This window comes from Nelumbo nucifera, chromosome 3 (assembly GCF_055504915.1).
Source record: "Nelumbo nucifera cultivar China Antique chromosome 3, China Antique-T2T, whole genome shotgun sequence".
In the NCBI taxonomy this organism is placed as follows: Eukaryota; Viridiplantae; Streptophyta; class Magnoliopsida; order Proteales; family Nelumbonaceae; genus Nelumbo; species Nelumbo nucifera.
In genome coordinates, this window is record NC_142651.1 from 3,448,117 (window position 1) to 3,466,579 (window position 18,463).

Below are 18,463 nucleotides of genomic sequence, written 5' to 3' on the forward strand. Positions count from 1 at the left end.
GGATTGAGTTAAAGTTAAAGACATGGATAAAAATGTAATTTTGCATAGGGGTATAATGGGCATTTTACCTTTTTCGTCCATATTTAACGGTTAAGGGTACAGTTAATCAATTGTTAGAAACAGTAAGGGTACACTTAGTCAATTTTCAAACAGTAAGGGTAGAGTTAGTCAATTAGCTAAACCATAAGGGTAGTTTAAGAAATTTAATGTATCCACAATTTTTTATGAATATGTATTTTTTATTTTTTATTTTATTATTAATCAAATGCAAATTGCAAAATCGAAATATAATTACATAAACATATCATCCAAATATGTGATAATTGGATCAAGTTGTAAAATTTCAAGTATCATTAATAGGCCTACCTACTTCGCTAGATTCTTTTTTTTGTAATGTTTTGTCTTTTTGGTGTATCTTTTTTTGTTCATTTATCAAAAAAAATGTAAGGTTTAAATAGAGATGAATGATGTGAATAGTAGTAGTTCAATTTACAATTTAAATGTCACAATTAAATAGGGACTAAATCCACAAATGAGTATTTTATTCAAAAGAAAGGTCCACAATATTATCCATATTTCTAATAGTAGTGTAAATATATGATTATAGATGTGTTCAATTTTTTCTATGTTTTTTTATGGTATTTCTGTGTGTAGAAATAATTTTGATATGGAACACTTACTTATGTATTTTTTCATTTTTGTATTTTTATATTTTATTAATTTTTATTATTTATTTATGACATTAAATATTAACACATTTGACCCAAAATTTAAACTATTGATTTTTGCAAAATAATAAAATAATTTCATTTTTTTTCAGTTCTAAATTATGTATTTCATTTTCATTATCAATAAAAATAAAAATAATTATTGTTTATTACACTTATTCTTTTAATTTGATTAATAAAAATATCGTACATGTGTCTAATTTTTTCTACATTTTTGTAATTTTCTATATTTATTCCTATTTTAAAAATTTTATTACCTAACTATGATTTCATAGGTTAATCAATTTATTCGGATGGTTGAATTTCTTAGCCACCACTTGGACAAATAATGATTTTGTTTTTGAGTCAGTTTTAAAATATATGGGTTTATGTTGTTAAAAATATTGACATAGATCTAATTAGTAGTATTTATTAGTAAAAAATAACTTAAATATAGAATTTAACAAGAGAAAATGGGAGTTAATAATTTAAGTATAAGACTTAATAAGAAGGGATCAAACAAAGAAGTAAAGAGTAATTTTAGTCGAAAAGGTTTCACATCGCATTCCCACTTTTATATATAGTATAGATATATGTATTTGTATCATTGTCTAAACTGTTATATATGATACCCAATACCAATACTTTGATCATTGAAATAAAATATTAAAAAAAAAAACTAAAATTTAAATTAGAATTTTAATCCAATACCAACACTTTGTCCCATATGCATTCATTTATGTCTGCCTAATTCAATAAATAAGATAGCATTCCTAATCTTCAGGTACCAACCACCCTAACGCTCCCTTTCACCAACCCAACTGTATTTCGTATGGCTAAATTGAATGCCTTCGGCTGTCCCATTGAATCTTTGAGTTTTGCCCACAACCACAATAACTTCCGCATTGTCCATCTTAATTGGGCTTTTGTCAAGGCGCAGCTCTTTTGCTTCTCTGGCGCAATGTCTTAGAGTCAAGGCTTAGCTCCTTGGCTTCTCTGCCCATGATGATTGCAGGGCAGAGAAAATTAGTACTCCAAGTCAGATTGCCCGATTTGAAATTTTGTTAAATAGCTTAGTCCACGTACTTGTATTTCTTTTCCAATGGGAGAATTGATGGTTGGTTTGACAGGACTAAACACGTTAGCTGAGCATTTGATAAATATTTTGGCAATATGGTATGTAAAAAAATTAACTAGTTGTTGGCACCTGATTTATAGAAATCCAGTTTATAAATTTTTCTAACAACATTGAGTATTTTGTTTTTTGTTTAATTTCTTAATCTCTGCTCTGCAGCAAACACTAATTTAGTAGTACATTGAAATGTGGGCAATACTCTACTAAGCACTGACCTACATGACACACTACTAAACTTGTGAACAAAAAGATGAAAAGCATACATTTGGAAGAGAAATAAAGAAAGATATAAGTATTGTAAATTAAAGTTGTTATAATTGAGAGATTTGAGTCGTAATTGTTAGGTGCAGGCTTATTGAAGGAAATGCACAATTGGGGCCGGGAGGCAATGGATGCAGAACCCCCTCCAACACTAGTCCAACTCCATTTAAGCATATTTCGGTTCCTACTCAATCCTTCTTGATGTGAGATGATGAGTGCAGCGAAGAAGGGTATAGGAACTTCTTCCCGTGAATCGCTTCCAAAATCTTCTTACTTGGTGCACTAGTAGACGTTCCTGGCTTAGCAACAAATAAGTAGCAGCAACTCCATTCCAACAACTCAGGGCACTAGAATCGGCACAATTGCAACATATTAAACCACCATGGTTCTATCACGTACCCATCTCCCCGGCATGCTTTCTTCACGATAGCCTCAGCACATTTCCCTACACTTAAAACCGGGAGTACGCCAATTGCCACCTGCCCAAACACACATCATCCCTATTCACTATTCATTAGTACTCACTTCCTAGGTATATATGTATATGATGAAAATAAATTATTCTTCATTCTCTGGCCGGCACGGGAATCCGGTAATTAATAGATCCCGGTGGCCGGTGGGTGGTCCTCATAGTCATATATATGCATCAACTGATCCTCAAAACTAAAGCTAGCGTTTCAGATAATGTTCATGAACCCATGCAATAAGTTAATTTCATTTCTTAATCAAAATGAAGTAACTGAAATACCTGAAGGAGTTTAAATTAAGTTTATATATATATATATATATATATATATATATATATATATATATCTTACATCTCTCATATCTTGGTCTACCATGACTACGCCCTTTCCCGACAAGTGTTTTCCTTGACTCATCTCCGATTCTATAAATCCGGGAGCAGTTATGGTTACTGTGACATCCAGAGCTGATGAAGAAAGATTTGGCCCGACCTCGTAACCACTCAACACGTGGTAGAGGCAACAGCTCGGTACGACAGTACGCCCAAGGCGTGAGCTCCAAAAGGAGGAACCAGCAGTCCGAGCTCCCCAAAAGAAGCCCGAACTCTCCCTTTGACCCCGAGCCTTACGAGGAGCGCAAAGGGCAACAACCCGAACAGGCCCGCCCCAGGGCAGTGCAGGCCACACCTCTCTCCGAACTCAAGACTTCACCTCACACACCACTCCAACACTTCATCTCTAGGACGCCGAACTAAACAACCGTACCGTACCTGACACCAAAGGAGTTCGTATCCTGAGGCGACGCACCTGACTGATTTAGGATCTTACGCTTGACAGCCGCACTTCAACGGCCACCTGCCACCGCCACCTCCAGTTACAGAGACGACTTCGACAAAGAGAGCAGTGGCGGTTCTGCCCCAACAGAGATGATGACACCCGAACTGGCAGAAGTGCAAAGGTAATCATACCCGACCTGACAGGAGCTTGGGAGTGAGTGCGCGAAGTGGTTATAAAAGGCCCCTTTCCCCCCAAGAAGAGAGGTATGTGATAACTTTGCACCATCTGGTTTTTTATCTTGCCTTTGAGGAAATACTAACTTGAGCTTCAAAGCACTCTCACCGGGTTCTTCCCCGGAGATTACTCGCTTTCTCCTCCGTTTCAGGCACCTTTTGCTCTAGCCAGAGGCAAGATCGTTGACAGCTAGGACCGGCCGGATTGCGCACCATCAATTGGCGTCGTCTGTGGGAAAACACTTCTAAAAGCCTCCCTCTAAAACTCTCATAACTCCCTTTTTTCCAAGAAACCCCAACACTCATGGCTTCTTCCAGCAATGCCGGACGTAGCACGGAGATGAACGCCACCGGGGAACAACTTCAAGTCCCCGTGGTGTGCATCGGACAATTCACCATCCCCCTTCTGGTGGATGGGATCCCCACCCTGAGTACGCCACGAACAGTGGCGCCCGTGAACCTTCCCATCATGAACGTCCCCCTTCCTCCTCTCCCTGTCGAGACAACCCTTACCGAACCAACTGTTGTTCCCCTAGCAATTAGCCAGAACCAGTTTGATGACTTGATGCAGTGCATGCGGGCAATGCAAGCCCAAATGAAGCAATTCCAGCAGCATCAGCTCCAGCAACACCAAGTACTGCACCACATCTCTCAGTATCACTATCAACAGTAGTTCCCCCAACTGCCTCTGAACCAACCACAACTTCCATCTCGGCACCCTGCTCCAAAGCCGGTTAAGCCCTCCCCTCAGGGCGGACACCATCACCGAGCAAAAGCCTCCCAACTTCATAACCCCTCCTCGCAGCTCGCCGGCGGGTCGGGAACCTCGCTCGCCAAGTCAGCACCTCGGCACTCCAAGTCTGAGCTCCCGCCCACAGAGAACCGATTCAGCGTCCTAGCGGCGGACTACCAACAGTCCGGGCCCATCGAGCTCGGCAACACAGAGGCCAGCAGCGTCAGTACCAGGCCCACTCAGCAACGAAGACGCCGGCAAAGTCGTCGAACTGCCACCCGTGTCCTGCCCGAGCTCCGAGGTAAAGAAGAGACAAGCTCGGACGAGGTAAAAGCTGCCCCTATTCTCTCAGTCCCTTCCCCCCTCTCATCAGAACTCCTTGCAGTCCCCATGCCCAGAGATTTCAAACTCCCCCCTTTAGACAAGTATGATAGGTCCTTCGACCCGAACGACCACGTCGATGCCTTCCAGTCCCAAATGCACCTGGCAAGGGTTAGTGAATCATGCATGTGCGTGGCCTTCACTACCACCTTCAGGGGGTGGCCCGCACCTGGTACAGGAACCTGGCCCCCGGGTCAATAAGAAGTTGGACCCAGTTCGTGCAGGTCTTCACCGCACACTTCGTTACCAGCAAGCGGTGCCCCAGAACCGAGGAAAGCATCTTCGGAGTAGTCCAGAGGGAAGGAGAGTCCATCCGGGGCTACATCAAGCGGTTCAATGATGCGTGCTTGCAGATACCGCGACTGGACCCCGCGGTGCAGCTCGCGGCGGCCAAGAGAGGAGTGACACACAAGGAGTTCAAGTGGCACATGGTAGCTAGCTAGCCCGCGACCGTAGCTGAATTCCTCAAGCTCGCGGATAAATTCTTGAGAACAGAGGAGGAGATCAACCAAAGGACCGAAAGCAGGATCGAGAAAAGGAAGAGGGATGGCGAGCCCTCCAACCCAGATGACAAAAGAAGGAAAGATCCAGCCCAGGAGACGAAGCCGAGCTAGCCGTTTCGAGCTCCCTTAGCAGCTTGGACGGACTACACACCCTTAAACGCAAGGCAGGCCGAGATCTTGATGAAGATCAAAGGCGCCCCGTACGTAAAATGACCACCTCGCCTAAAAGGGAACCCAAACGAGATGAACAAAAACTTGTACTGCAGTTTCCATAGAGATCACGGTCATAGTACCGAACATTGTAATAATCTTCGGGACGAGATAGAGGGACTCATCCGTCGCGTGTAATTGAGAAATTTTGTACAGCATAATAATAATAATAATAATAATAATAATAATAATAATAAGACAGGTCGGTAAGGGGAGCACGGTAAGGATGCCCCCGAGTCCAGCAGCAGGCCGGCCGAACCGTCGCAAAGACAGCCACTGGAAGAGAGGTCAGTTCGGGGAACCATCCACGTGATAGTGGAAGGTTCGATGGTAGCGGGTTGTACTTCGGCAGCAGCCCGGGAGTCAGTTTGTGAAGCTGCCCGAGAAGAACAGAACCTTCCAAAGAGGCCGAAGATGGAGGAACCGATTTTCTTCACGAAAGATGATGCGCGAGGGGTCGACTACCCCCACGATGATGCGCTTGTCATAAAACTAAGGATCAGCGACTTCGAAGTCAGGCGCGTACTTGTCGATTCAGGCAGCTCAGTGGACATTCTCATCAAGTCGGCGTTTGACCAGCTTCAGTTGCAGAGAAGCGAGTTGAAGCCCGCAAACACTCCTCTGGTAGGCTTCAGCGGAGAAGAAGTCAGGCCCTTTGGGAAAATAACGGTACTTGTGGAAGTCGGCACATGGCCCTGTGCCGTCAGACTCAACCACGATTTCCTAGTGGTCGCAACCCCCTCCCCATACAATGCCATAATACGGCGGCCAATCACTCATGTCCTACGGGCAGTGGTCTCTACCCACAACTTGGCAATGAAGTTTCCTACAAACTTCGGTGTGGGAGTAGCGCGGGGCGACCAGCTCGAGTCCCGCAAGTGCTATGTTGCTGCCCTAAAGGGAAAAACCAAGGTGGCCGACGACCTCGAACAGGAGCGGCCTACGGAGTAAGGCGAAGAACGAGCTTCACCCACAGAAGAAATGGTCACAATCCCAACTTCAGCTGCGGACCCGGCTCGGACACTACAGATCGATGCTTTCGTCCAGGAACCTCTACGAACTGAACTAGTGAGTTTCTTACTTCAAAATTTAGATATTTTTGCATGATCTGCGGCCGATATGCCCGATATTGACCCCAGCCTTATAACTCACAAACTTAATACTGACTCTGTAGTCAGACCCATTAGACAGAAGAAACGCAACTTAGCCCCAGAGCGTTAGAGGGCGGTCGACGAGGAGGTCGAAAAGCTCCTCGCAGCAGACTTCATAAGGGAAGTTCATTGCCCGAAAGATTGCTTCCCCCTCCCCAGAATTGACCGCCTAGTGGACGCAACCTCGAGACATGAGTAGCTAAGCTTCTTGGACGCCTACTCGGGCTACAACCAAATCAAGATGGACCAGTCTGATGAGGAAAAAACAACCTTCATAACCGAGTTCGGCCTGTACTGCTACAAGGTCATGCCTTTCGGATTAAAGAATGCTGGGGCGACCTTCCAATGACTTGTGAATAAGCTGTTTCAGCTCTTAATTGGCGCGAAGATAGAATGTTATGTAGACGACATGGTCGTCAAGACACAGTTTTCACATGAATTAATACAAGACTTAGATTCTGTCTTCCAAATTCGGCGTCGATTACAATGAAACTGAACCCAAACAAGTGTGTCTTCAGAGTCACCTAGGGTACATCGTCAACCGGCGCGGTATTGAGGCCAACCTGGACAAGATAAAGGCCATCCTAGATATGAGACCACCCCGAAAAGTAAAAGAGGTTCAGAGGCTAAATGGCCACATAGCCACTCTGAGCCGCTTCATGTCCAAGTCGGCAGACCGCTGCCTGCATTTCTTTAAAGCAATCAAAGGCAAAGGGTTCGAATGGACCCGAGACTGCCAGCTCGCGTTTGACGAGCTAAAGAACTACCTCGCTAGTGTACCGGTCTTAACCAGGCCTGAGGAGGGCGAGGTCTTAGAACTGTACCTCTCGACAAGCGACGAGGTGGTCAGTTCGGTACTAATAAAAGAAGTAGATCGGGTCCAATGACCCATCTATTATGTTAGTAAAATTCTGCAGGGAGCAGAGACGAGATACCCGCAGATAGAAAAGCTGGCATACGCACTGACAATTGCAGCTTGGAAACTCCGCCCATATTTCCAGGCTCACACTGTCATCGTCTTGACTGATAAACCTCTGAGGCAAGTCTTACTCAAGCCCGAGGTTTCCGGTCGGCTGACGAAGTGGGTCATCAAGCTCAGCGAGTACGACCTCTAGTATAAGCCATGAACTGCTATTAAGGCCCAAGCCATGGCAGATTATATCGCCGAGTGCACGTTCAGCCTCGAAGTCCCTAGGCCGGTTGAGCCCGGAGCTCCAAGGCCAATAGAGTCCGAACCCCGTGAGGTAGCAGCCAGGGTAGTATCTCTCCTAGTTAGCCCAAACGTGAACTGGGATGAGGAGCCCCGGATCCTTCACGTAGATGGCTCCTCGAACCAACAGGGCAACGGGGCTGGAATAGTCTTGCACGGCCCGAGTGGCACGAAATTGGAATACGCGCTACGCTTTGAATTCGCGGCATCCAACAACGAGGTGGAGTATGAGGCATTGATAGTCGGGCTGGCCCTAGCACAAAAGGTAAAAGCGAAACACATAGTTATCTGCAGCGATTCCCAACTTCTTGTCAACCAGGTTACGGGCGAATACGAAGCACGCGAGCTAACTATGATCGCCTACTTGGCAAAGGTAAATGAGGCTCTGCTCAACTTCCAGTCACACTTCATCAAGCAAATCCCGAGGTCAAAGAACACTGAGGCCGACGCCCTGTCCCGGTTAGCCAGCATTAGTCACAATGCCACGAGAACCGTGTACATAGAGGACTTACCTCAGCCTAGCATTCTCGGTGGGGTAGAGGAGGTCGCTCCCATCCTTGAAGCAGAGCCGAGCTGGATCGACCCACTCGTGAGCTTCTTGCTAGATGAGACCCTTCTTGCGGACCGCAATGCAGGCAGAAGGGTGCAGCGCCAGGCAGCCAAATATGTCATAATAGATGAACGGATGTACCGACGGTCCTACACGCTCCCCTACCTGCGTTTCTTGCGACCTGCCGAAGCCGAGATCGTACTCCGTGACACTCGTGAAGGTCTGTGCGGCGAACACTTGGGGGGCAGGGCCCTCGCCCAAAAGGCACTTCGATAGGGGTACTACTGGCCAACGATGAAGGCAGAGGCCGTCAAGCTCGTCAGAAAATGCGACAAGTGTTAGAAGCATGCCAATATCCCCCATCAGTCTACCGCCGACCTCAAGTATCTCACCAACCCATGGCCCTTTGCGCAATGGGGCATCGACCTCCTGGGGCCATTCCCGCCAGCAACAGGTGGGAGGAAGTTCCTAGTGGTGGCGGTAGATTACTTCACAAAGTGGATAGAAGCTGAACCTCTCGCAACAGTTACAGCTCGAAATGTACAGAACTTCTTTTGGAAGAACATAGTATGTCGCTTCGGGTTACCTCGGGTATTGATCTCCGACAATGGCAAGAAGTTCGAGGACATCAAGTTTCAGGAATGGTGCCAAGATATGGGGATTCGGCAGAACTTCACATCAGTCGCGCACCCGCAGGCAAACGGTCAAACAGAAGTGATGAGAAGAGCTATCCTCCGCGGACTGAAAGCACGACTAGACCGAGCTAAAGGGTTGTGGGCGGACGAGCTACCAAGTATTCTATGGGCTCACCGAACTACGGAAAAAACTGCCACGGGAGAGACCCCCTTTAACCTCACCTACGGCACTGAAGCGGTAATCCCGGCGGAGATCGAAGTACCTACACTACGACTAGAAGCATATGATGATCAGACAAACAGAGACGAGTTACGTACCAACCTCGACCTACTGGATGAGGTAAGAGACCTCGCATACATCCGGACCGCAGCTTACCAGCAAAGAGTAGCTCGGTACTACAATGCCAGAGTAAAAAAGAGGAACTTCTGCGTCGGCGACCTGGTTCTCTGTAAGATCATGGCACCCAAGCCCGGCGTGGGCAAACTTGGACCGAATTGGGAAGGGCCCTACCGAGTAAAGAGAGCGCTCGGGGGAGCATACGACCATGAAACTTTAGAGGGCAAACAAGTACCCCGAGCGTGGAATGTCGTTAACTTGAGACGATACTACCTATAGATCACCAAGCGAAGTGGACTAAGAGTCGCTACCAGAGCCTAAGGGCTAGAATGCCAAGCTAACGAGGACCTCGGCATGGGCAACCAAAGGCAAAAAATGCTAACCAAAAGCTTAGGCAAAGTGCTAACAGCGAACTAATAGGGACATCAGCATCTCAGAGGCCAAGTGTTAACACCAAAATAGGCCGCACGAGTGCAGTAACCCGGGCAAAAAACGAATTGGGCATATGGTCAGTTCGGAAATACGATCAGTTCGGAAGAAAGAGTGACCAACACTTAACCAAAAGAAAATCATTCCATTGCAAAATACTTTGTTTACATTCCAAAAAAAAAAAACAACAGAAGCGAGCTCACAGGCTCGGATGTACTTCTTCACCATCAGAAGGCACTTCAACGATACCCGAAGGTCCTGCCTCGTCCTCAGAATCTAAATCACCATCAGTAGCGTTGGCCATCTCCTGAGTAATGCGCGAAGTGGTTATGGTGCTAATATCGAGGTCGGGGTACGTATTCCGGATCATCCACCGGCTCAGTTTAAAGCCCCTCCTGTACGAGCCCACCATCAGGTCGTCAAAACGCGATGAGGCGATATAGTCATCAACGGACTCCTTCTTGGCATCATCGATGCCCTGAGAAAAGATCTTTGTCCTCTCCCTAATATCCTCTCGAAGGTATTCGACCTGATGCTGCAAGTCCAGCCTCAGGTCCGCCATATGCTTCACCACCACTCCCATGGCCTCGGTGTCTCTCTGAGACCTCGCCAGCCTGGCTTGTGCAGCGCGAGAAGCCGCTTCAGCAGCCCGAGAAGCGCCTCGGCAGCGCGGGAAGCCTCTTCAGCAGCTCGTGCCCGCCTCGAGCTCCTTTCCGCTTGGGCCGCTAAGGCATGAATGAAGGAGTTCACCTACCAAAAGGAAAAATAACGAGTGTTCAAAAGAGCAATAGCAAGAAAGATAATGACAAGGAGCCCGACAAGAAGTCGTTGACTTACCACCATGGCATAAGAGGCAGCACGCCCGGCTACATGGTTCAAAGGAAGCTCGGTCCACGCCGCGACCTCCTCAAGGTAAACGGCCTCCCTACTTTTTTGAAGAGTGTGGTTCGGCGACAACACGCTCCTAAACTCGCCTTGGCCTCCCGAGCCTAAAGGCCCAGCTCGCGTATAAGCACTCGGTGTAAGCAGGAGCCTCCATATAAGCAGCCTCGGCATAAGGGCCCCCTGCCGCATCTTGTACTGGAGGGGCCATCTCGGGCTCCCTGGGCGGATCCACTGACGAGTAACCCGGTACCTCGGGCTCCACATCTCGGGGCAGTTCGGCACGAGTCCGTTTGGCGACTCGCTTCCTCCTCTTCATGACATGAAACAGGTTCCCACCGTGAGTCTTCTCTGCGTCCATCGCACCTGCAAAAAGAGCTCGGCATCAGGAAAACGAAAGAACGGAAAGCAAAACAAAAGGCAAGCATCTGAGCAAGGAACCTACCCGAACTCAGACCGGCCTCAATGAGCTTGGCCTCCGTCAGATAATGGTGGCATTTTAGCCCAAGCTGTGCCCATTCCCGGAGGCCCTTCGCCGTCTCCCTATCAAGCGTAACACCGGCATCGGGGGCAGCCATCCCCCCCCCAGTTTGGAACGGCCACCCCATTGCACTTCGCACCCTGAAGTAATCTCGTTTCCACGTTGGGACCTTGTTGGGAAGATCATGTAAAAGTTTGAACCCCGGGCAAGGAGACAGGTAGTACGCCCGCCTACGCCCGGGAAGGGGACCCGCTTGCTTCTTAAGCATTAGAATGGTAGAAAAGATCTCCAGGTCTAAAGGCAAGATCTATTCGCAAAAGAGGGAGATAGTCCCCACCAAGTTACGAATAGAATTCGGGTGAATCTGGCCGACGGTAACGCCGAAGTGGTTCATAACCTCGACGATGAGGGGGTGGAAAGGTAGGCGCAACCCAACGACGAGCTGCTCCCGGAATATCACGATCTCATCGGGACCGTGTTCCCAAGGGAAGTCGCCCGAGGGTATAAAGTAAGTGTACTCCCTAGGCAAGTTGAACAGGGTGATAAGGGAGTAAAGCCCCTCAAGCGTCATGGTCGAGGGCCCAAACTTGTCTAACGTCCGGCCTCGACGGGAGGAGGACGCCAAACTACCTGAGGCGCCTCGGCCTACGGATCCGAACTCTTCCTCGAACTCCTCCTCGAGCTCTACCTCGGGTTCACTAAGGTTGTCGGGGGATGCAGCTCGATTCGTAGAACCTACATCTGACCCCCTCGAAGAACTGTTTGAGCTATCCGAGCTAGACATTGGGAGGAAAAGGATACCAGGAAGAAAGTAGACTCACCCGGAAAAAGCAAACGGACTACGAAAACTTTGACGCGAGCTAAAAACAGGGTTGCGAGCTAAAACTTGGACGCGAGCTCAAGAAGCAAAACGCAGGAGAATGGCAATGAAAAGCGACTGGGGTCCCCCACTATTTATACCCATAGTAACCGAAAACCGACGGTTCTAATCGAGGCAAATCCAACGGCCCACGATCGCGCTAACCGCACGTCTCCTAAGACCGAGACGTGACTGGCTGCACGTCTTTTGAAACTAAAGGAGCATCGGTGCACGTCTCCCTGCATTAAAGGCGGCAGCGGCACGTTTTTCAAATTTGAAATAACACGCGCTGTTAAGTCTCCCAGCGGCGCATTTTTTAAATTTTGAAATAAACGCGCGTTGTCACGTCTTTCAGCATTTATAGACTGATTGGCGCGTTTCCTGACTTTTTGGCGCTCGAGAAAACCGGAAAACTCCTGACGAACACGCATTTCACGCTATCTGTCAAACCAGTTCGAAGTACGGGTCAAATCCACCCGCCACCTTGCGAACTCCCCGCGCCAGGGCAAGCCCCTTAGCGCGAGGACTAGGGGGCAATTGATGAAGGAAGATTTGGCCCGACCTCGTAACAACTAAACACGTGGCAGAGGCAACAGTTCGGCACGACAGTACACCCAAGGCGCGAGCTCCGAAAGGAGGAACCAGCGGTCCAAGCTCCCCAAAAGGAACCTGAACTCTCCCTTTGACCCCGAGCCTTACGAGGAGCGCAAATGGCAACAACCCGAACTGGCCCGCTCCAGGGTAGTTCAGGCCACACCTCTATCCGAACTCAAGACTTCACCTCGCACACAACTCCAGCACTTCGTCTCCAGGACGCCAAACTGAACAACCGTACTGTACCTGACACCAAAGGAGTTCGTATCCTGAGGCGACGCACCTGACTGACTTAGGATCTGACGCTTGACAGTCGCACTTCAACGGCCACCTGCCACCGCCACCTCCAGTTACAGAGACGGCTCCGACAAAGAGAGCAGTAGCGGTTCTGCCCCAGCAGAGGTGATGACACATGAACTGGCAGAAGTGCAAAGGTAATCATACCCGACCTGACAGGAGCTTGGGAGTGAGTGCGCGAAGTGGTTATAAAAGGCTCCCTTCCCCCCAAGAAGAGAGAAATACTAATTTGAGCTTCGGAGCACTCTCACTGGGTTCTTCCCTGGAGATTACTCGCTTTCTCCTCCGTTTCAGGCACCTTTTGCTCCAACCAGAGACAAGATCATTGACAGTTAGAACCGGCCGGATTGCACACCATCAGGAGCCAATTCCGTTCTCAACTTCTCGTAATGGTTTATTAGTGCAGCTTTAGTTGCCTTACCAGCAACCAACAAAGAAAAAGAAGAATCAATCCCAAATTTCCAACAAATTAAGAGTAATAGAAAAGACAGATAAAATTAAATTTAAACATCAATGTTGTGAATGTGACGTTCATACACCATAAAAAGTCATTGCGGGTGAGCCCATCCAGCCAGATGACGAAGCATTGACGATGATCTTGCCTTTGCTCCTTTTCAGGTGTGGAACAGCGAAATAAGTGGGATAAAATGATCCCCAAAAGTTAATATCCTGCACAGCACCCATTATATATATATTGATGCTGTTGTGGGCGAACGTAATGGACATAAATTAATTAATTTAATCCAGGAAAATTAATGAATGAATCATGCACTATATATACATATATATACCATGAGAGATGTGCAACTGGCGATACTGGTTACGTCTTTGAAGGCACAGAAGCTGATGATCCCGGCATTACATACAAGATGGTCCACTGCATAATTCATTTATATTAATTAAGAATCGCAGGATTCTAAATTAAAACCACATCTATAAATAACTCGATTCACTTACATCGGCCGAAATGGTTCACAGCTGCTTCAACAAATTGCTTACATTCGTCTACCTTGGAAACATCTGCACCAACAACCAAAACATCAGGGGAACCAAGCCCAACAGCCTTCCTAGCAACTTCTCTTAGACTATTCTCCCTTCTGGCAATGAGGACCAGAGAAGCTCCTCCCTTGGCATATTCATAAGCAAGGTGCTGTTTGATGACAAGAGCCAATTAATTACTTAATTACATCAGTCAAACCAATCAATATACACTTATACAGTAGTAATTTAATGGGCTATTATATAACAAAAGAAAAAAAAAATGTATATATATATATATATATATATATATTATTTAATAAAAATGAATTAATGTAATGTACCTCTCCGATACCCGAAGAACCACCGGTAATGAGAACAACCTTTCCGCTCATGTTCTCCCCAGATAGAGGCGATGGTCTCATGATGAGAGAAAAGACGAGCTTCATTGTGAATATGAAAGGAAGAATGAGACACAGAGTAACGACGATAACAGGGGGGAGCACCAAATGGATGAACTTGTGAATCACGTCCATGGCTGCTCTGCACTTGGATGGATGTGCAAGTGCAACCCGCATAGAAAAGGAGTCCAGTCCATTCATCCCCACATGTGCATCCATTTATATATCAACAGTGCCTTTGTTACGGGAGTATGCCTCTAATGCACTCACGGGATATATCAATGCATTATGCATGCCCTGTCTGCCCAACTACGTACCTAATCTACTCTCAAAACTTCTTACAATGATGTAAGTCTGCATATAATTAGAAAAATTAGGTCGGAACTCGGGATTAAAGATTTTATATGATTCATGTAACGTATCGTCAATTTCATATCTTATTTGGGTCTTTCTTGGATACTGGCTTCTCCTGTACTGTCCTTGTACACAAACACGAGGGTCACCACTTTAGTTTTTTAATTTATTCACACAACTTTTTATTTTCACTGTTTTCACTCTTCAATATTGTAAAGAAGGGGAGTTTTCATCAGCTTTGGTTCATCATTTCAGACAGAATGTTGTTGAAATTTAACCCATGGTTTTAAAAACCGAACCGGTCAGGGTCCAGTTACCGGTTCAAATGGTCCAACCGTTAATCGAAAAAAACGGTTTTGGGAAAAGCAGAACGAATCACTTGATCGGTTCCCAGTTTTTCCGATCCAATCCGGTTTTGAAAACCATGGTTTAACCATTCACCGACGACCCACTTCCCCTTGTACGCTGGCAAGTTCACAAGAGAGAGAAGAGGAGATAAAATGGATTCCTTAGATTTTCACATAGTAGTCTGAAAGGGTTCCACATATGAAAAAGATATGATATCTGAAAGACCAATGGATGTGGTAACAATCAGGTGTTATTTATCAAAATTCATTGAAGAACTTTGACCAATCACAACCCCCGTGAATTTTGATGACTCATATGCCCTGGTTCGAATCTTCCCATCCCATTGTCATTTTAACTCACATAATATATTCATTTTGAAATTTATATTAAAACAAATTATTATTTAAAATTCACAAAATAGTCTTGCCTTTTACATCAAAACAAATTATTATTATTATTATTATTATTATTATTATTATTATTATTATTATTATTATTATTATTATTATTATTATTTGAAGACCTAAAATGGGAAAAAAAGGCAAAATTTCCTCACTGCAAAATAAAAATAATAGGTGAACTATTTCAACTAGCTAGAAGACAAACATGGCCTTATAATAACAACAATTAGATGGATGAAAATTACAAATTAAACCACTATAATAATTATTGTATTTGAGTAAATACTACAAAAAAAAACACATGAAAAGAGTCAAAAGACATTGAAGAACTATTTAACATCAAAGAGTCTTTAACAAAGAAAAAATCAAATGAGTTTTATAGAATAAAAACAGTGAATAATGGGCTTGCAAACCCAGTGGATTATCCTGGGCCAGGCCAGGCACCCTCAACTATCGTGGGCTGTAACATGTCAACCAGGACAGTTTGTCCAAAACAAATGCACGATCAATATGCTATATAAACGATCTGGCCCAAGAATTTATGCTAAAAGCCTCTTTGTTTCTCTTTTTTCGCCTTAGTTTGCTTTTGCTTCCAAAGGTGCAAACTTGTACCAGTATTTACTCAAACGTAGGCCGGCCGGCCGGCAGTTGATATCAGTCGACTAGCGATTTGGTGAGGAGATTGGGTTGAGGATGGGTGGGGGATTTGGTGGTCATCCTGGACATCCAGTATTTACTCAAACCCCCTCTCAACAAAGCCCCAAGTAAGGTGCCGTAGACCAAGCGGTAAAACCATTCCAGCACTTCAGGACAAAGAGACCTGCAGAAGATGGCCGCCTTGTACCACCTTGGCTCTATCACGTATGGCTCTCCTCGGCAAGCGCCATCCACGATATGCTTAGCACATCCCTCGGTGCTTGCATATGGGAACACCCCAACTTCCACTTCTCTGCTTTCTTCATCAACCTCCATTAATACGCCTTCATTTGATAGGAATCTCCCCTTTGTCATTTCCGACTCTATAAGCCCTGGAACCACAATTACGCTTCTGATATCTGCTCCATACTCAATTCTATATGTCTCATGGAACTTTATCAGTGCCGCTTTACTTGCCTGATCGACCAAAAGTCCAAAACAAAACAAAAAATAATTAGGAGCTCAGCTGAGGTATAATATCATGGACCAGAGGAGGCCTTCCAATAATAGACAGAGTCGAAGGTTAATCAACTACTTACACAATAGAAGCTCATCCTAGGCACGGGTAACCATCCGGCTAAAGAGGCGATCACTATCATCTTTCCTTTGCTGTTTCTTAAGTGAGGGGCAGCGAAGTGCGTGGCATATATTGATCCCCAAAAGTTTATCCCCTGTGATCCAAGTTTATGAATTCCGTTTTCTACCATACAGATACAATACATGCTAGTTGTTTTTTTTTCCTTCTGGCTTCTGTTGGGTAAAGAGAAGAAGTGGGTAAAGAGAAGAAGGGGTATCGATCAATCTGCTTACCATAACCGGAGTGAATTTATTGATTTCAGTTGAATCTTCGAACATGCAGACGGATCCGATCCCAGCGTTAGTAACCAGATGGTCCACTGTCGAAACTCAAAAGATAGAGCAAGGCATACAATTAAATATGACTAACAAAAAAAAAATCACGTTACAGGTTGCACCGAATGAAGAACGATCGGTCATAAGATCAATAACGTTGAAGTTGGAGATGGGGAATGGGCTTCAATTCAACACACTCACATCGGCCGAAGTGATTTACTGTTTCATCAATAAACCGTTGGCAGTCGTCGACCTTGGAGACATCTGCTTGCACCGACATAACATCCGGCGAGCCCAACAAACGAGCTTTTTCCGCCACCTCTTCAAGAAGGTTTTGTCTCCTTGCAACCAGGACTAAGCATGCTCCCTTCTTGGCATACTGGTAAGCGAGTTGCTGCACCACCAAATAAAGAAGAATTAAGAAAGAAGCAACTGATGTCTATAAATAATAAATATAGGTGTACAGGAACCTTGCCAATCCCTGACGAAGCACCCGTGATGAGCACGACCTTCCCGGCCACGTTTTCGCTGAAAAAGGATCTAAGGATGGAGAGAAAAAACTCGAGAACAAGAAATGGCGGTGAGAGGAGAACAAGTGTGAGGAGGATAACTGGAGGAGCCACGATATTCATGAATTTTCGTATCTGCTGTTGCTGGTCCATGTCGAGACTTGAGAATGAGAAGACGACGATGATGATGACGAGACCGGAAGATGAAGAGAAGAAGCTTACATAATTTAAGAATAAAGGTTGCTAGGACACAACATCGACACGTGTTTACCAAAAAGGCTTGACAGGACACGTAGCTCAAGGGAATTTAAGAATTAGACTACGTGCCAGCGCTGAGTCAGATACGCGACAGTGTCACAATAAAAGAACGCCACGTCACTGGCCAGATGGCTACCCATAGTAGCTAGTAAAACCTCTCTATCAACATTTTGGCCCTCCCCCCTCTGATTAAGAACGATCGTTCTAACTTCTAAGCGCTCGTTCAGTTTTCCTAAACTTAGCCCTACACTCGTACACTTTCCAGTTTCCAACGAGAACAGAGGTCCACCACCCCATCAAAAACACCAACACGAGAGCTTCCTGAAACTTGAAAAGAGAATTTAAAATTTTATGAACCAATAAGAGAATTTAAAAGTGTAACTTTTATTTTTGAACAGGGCAGATTTGAAAAATAAATCATATAAAGAAAAGTGAAAGATTTAAATAGCAATGAAGAAAAAAAATTGAAAAGTAAACATTTTGGTCAAGAATAATTACAAATATCGGTTTGAATATTACATCATTGGATGTTGTATGTTGTTGAATTAAGTCAGGTCGGGTTTGGGTTTGAATAGAGACATTAGTGTTTGGTCATAAGTAGAAAACCGCCCAAAACCGACAGACCGGCCAACAAGCTACTGCTGCAAGGAGGAGACATCAAGACGAGAGCTTTTCTCCTTCACAGTTCCAACTTCCAAGTAGTTTGGGACAGTGTTTGGATGACCAGGGTCGGATGGAGGGCTCAACCACCCTCTCATCTTCTCGAAGGTTTGAAGGAACCTCTCGTGTGATGAAACTGTATTAGAAGTGTAGAAACAAGCGTAGGGCTTGAAGTGT

The 18,463-nt window shown here is 45.5% G+C and overlaps 2 protein-coding genes across 3 annotated transcripts; both read right to left on the bottom strand.

Moving 5' to 3' along the window:
* Positions 1-2,007: 2,007 nt before the first annotated feature.
* LOC104593267 (11-beta-hydroxysteroid dehydrogenase A-like) lies at positions 2,008-15,382 on the bottom strand. Of its 2 annotated transcripts, XR_016083802.1 has the most exons (6): positions 14,152-15,382; positions 13,787-13,979; positions 13,621-13,706; positions 11,044-13,498; positions 10,554-10,964; positions 5,613-10,466 (listed from the first exon to the last, which is right to left on the bottom strand). XR_016083802.1 is itself a non-coding variant. In XM_019197031.2 (5 exons), the coding sequence occupies exons 1-5, from the start codon at positions 14,425-14,427 to the stop codon at positions 2,451-2,453; spliced, it is 819 nt and encodes a 272-aa protein (XP_019052576.2). In that variant the 5' UTR covers positions 14,428-15,382; the 3' UTR covers positions 2,008-2,450. The 2 variants fall into 2 exon arrangements, 1 of the variants encoding a protein (XP_019052576.2); XM_019197031.2 differs by lacking the exons at positions 5,613-10,466; positions 10,554-10,964 and adding an exon at positions 2,008-2,582 and having other exon boundaries at positions 13,367-13,498.
* A 122-nt stretch (positions 15,383-15,504) lies between these two features.
* Positions 15,505-17,572, bottom strand: LOC104592834 (11-beta-hydroxysteroid dehydrogenase A-like). Its single transcript, XM_010252343.3, has 5 exons — positions 17,330-17,572; positions 17,061-17,253; positions 16,818-16,903; positions 16,547-16,678; positions 15,505-16,424 (listed from the first exon to the last, which is right to left on the bottom strand). The coding sequence occupies exons 1-5, from the start codon at positions 17,519-17,521 to the stop codon at positions 15,966-15,968; spliced, it is 1,062 nt and encodes a 353-aa protein (XP_010250645.1). The 5' UTR covers positions 17,522-17,572; the 3' UTR covers positions 15,505-15,965.
* Between the last annotated feature and the right edge of the window lie 891 nt (positions 17,573-18,463).

Coding starts and splice junctions, on each gene's coding strand:
- LOC104593267 (XM_019197031.2), bottom strand. CDS start 14,427: ATGGATGCACATGTGGGGATGAATGGACTGGACTCCTTTTCTATGCGG. Junction 13,980..14,151: donor GTTCTTCGGGTATCGGAGAG/GTACATTACATT, acceptor GTCATCAAACAG/CACCTTGCTTATGAATATGC. Junction 13,707..13,786: donor TGTGAACCATTTCGGCCGAT/GTAAGTGAATCG, acceptor TGAATTATGCAG/TGGACCATCTTGTATGTAAT.
- LOC104592834 (XM_010252343.3), bottom strand. CDS start 17,521: ATGGACCAGCAACAGCAGATACGAAAATTCATGAATATCGTGGCTCCT. Junction 16,679..16,817: donor ATAAATTCACTCCGGTTATG/GTAAGCAGATTG, acceptor CTTGGATCACAG/GGGATAAACTTTTGGGGATC. Junction 16,425..16,546: donor CTAGGATGAGCTTCTATTGT/GTAAGTAGTTGA, acceptor TTGGTCGATCAG/GCAAGTAAAGCGGCACTGAT.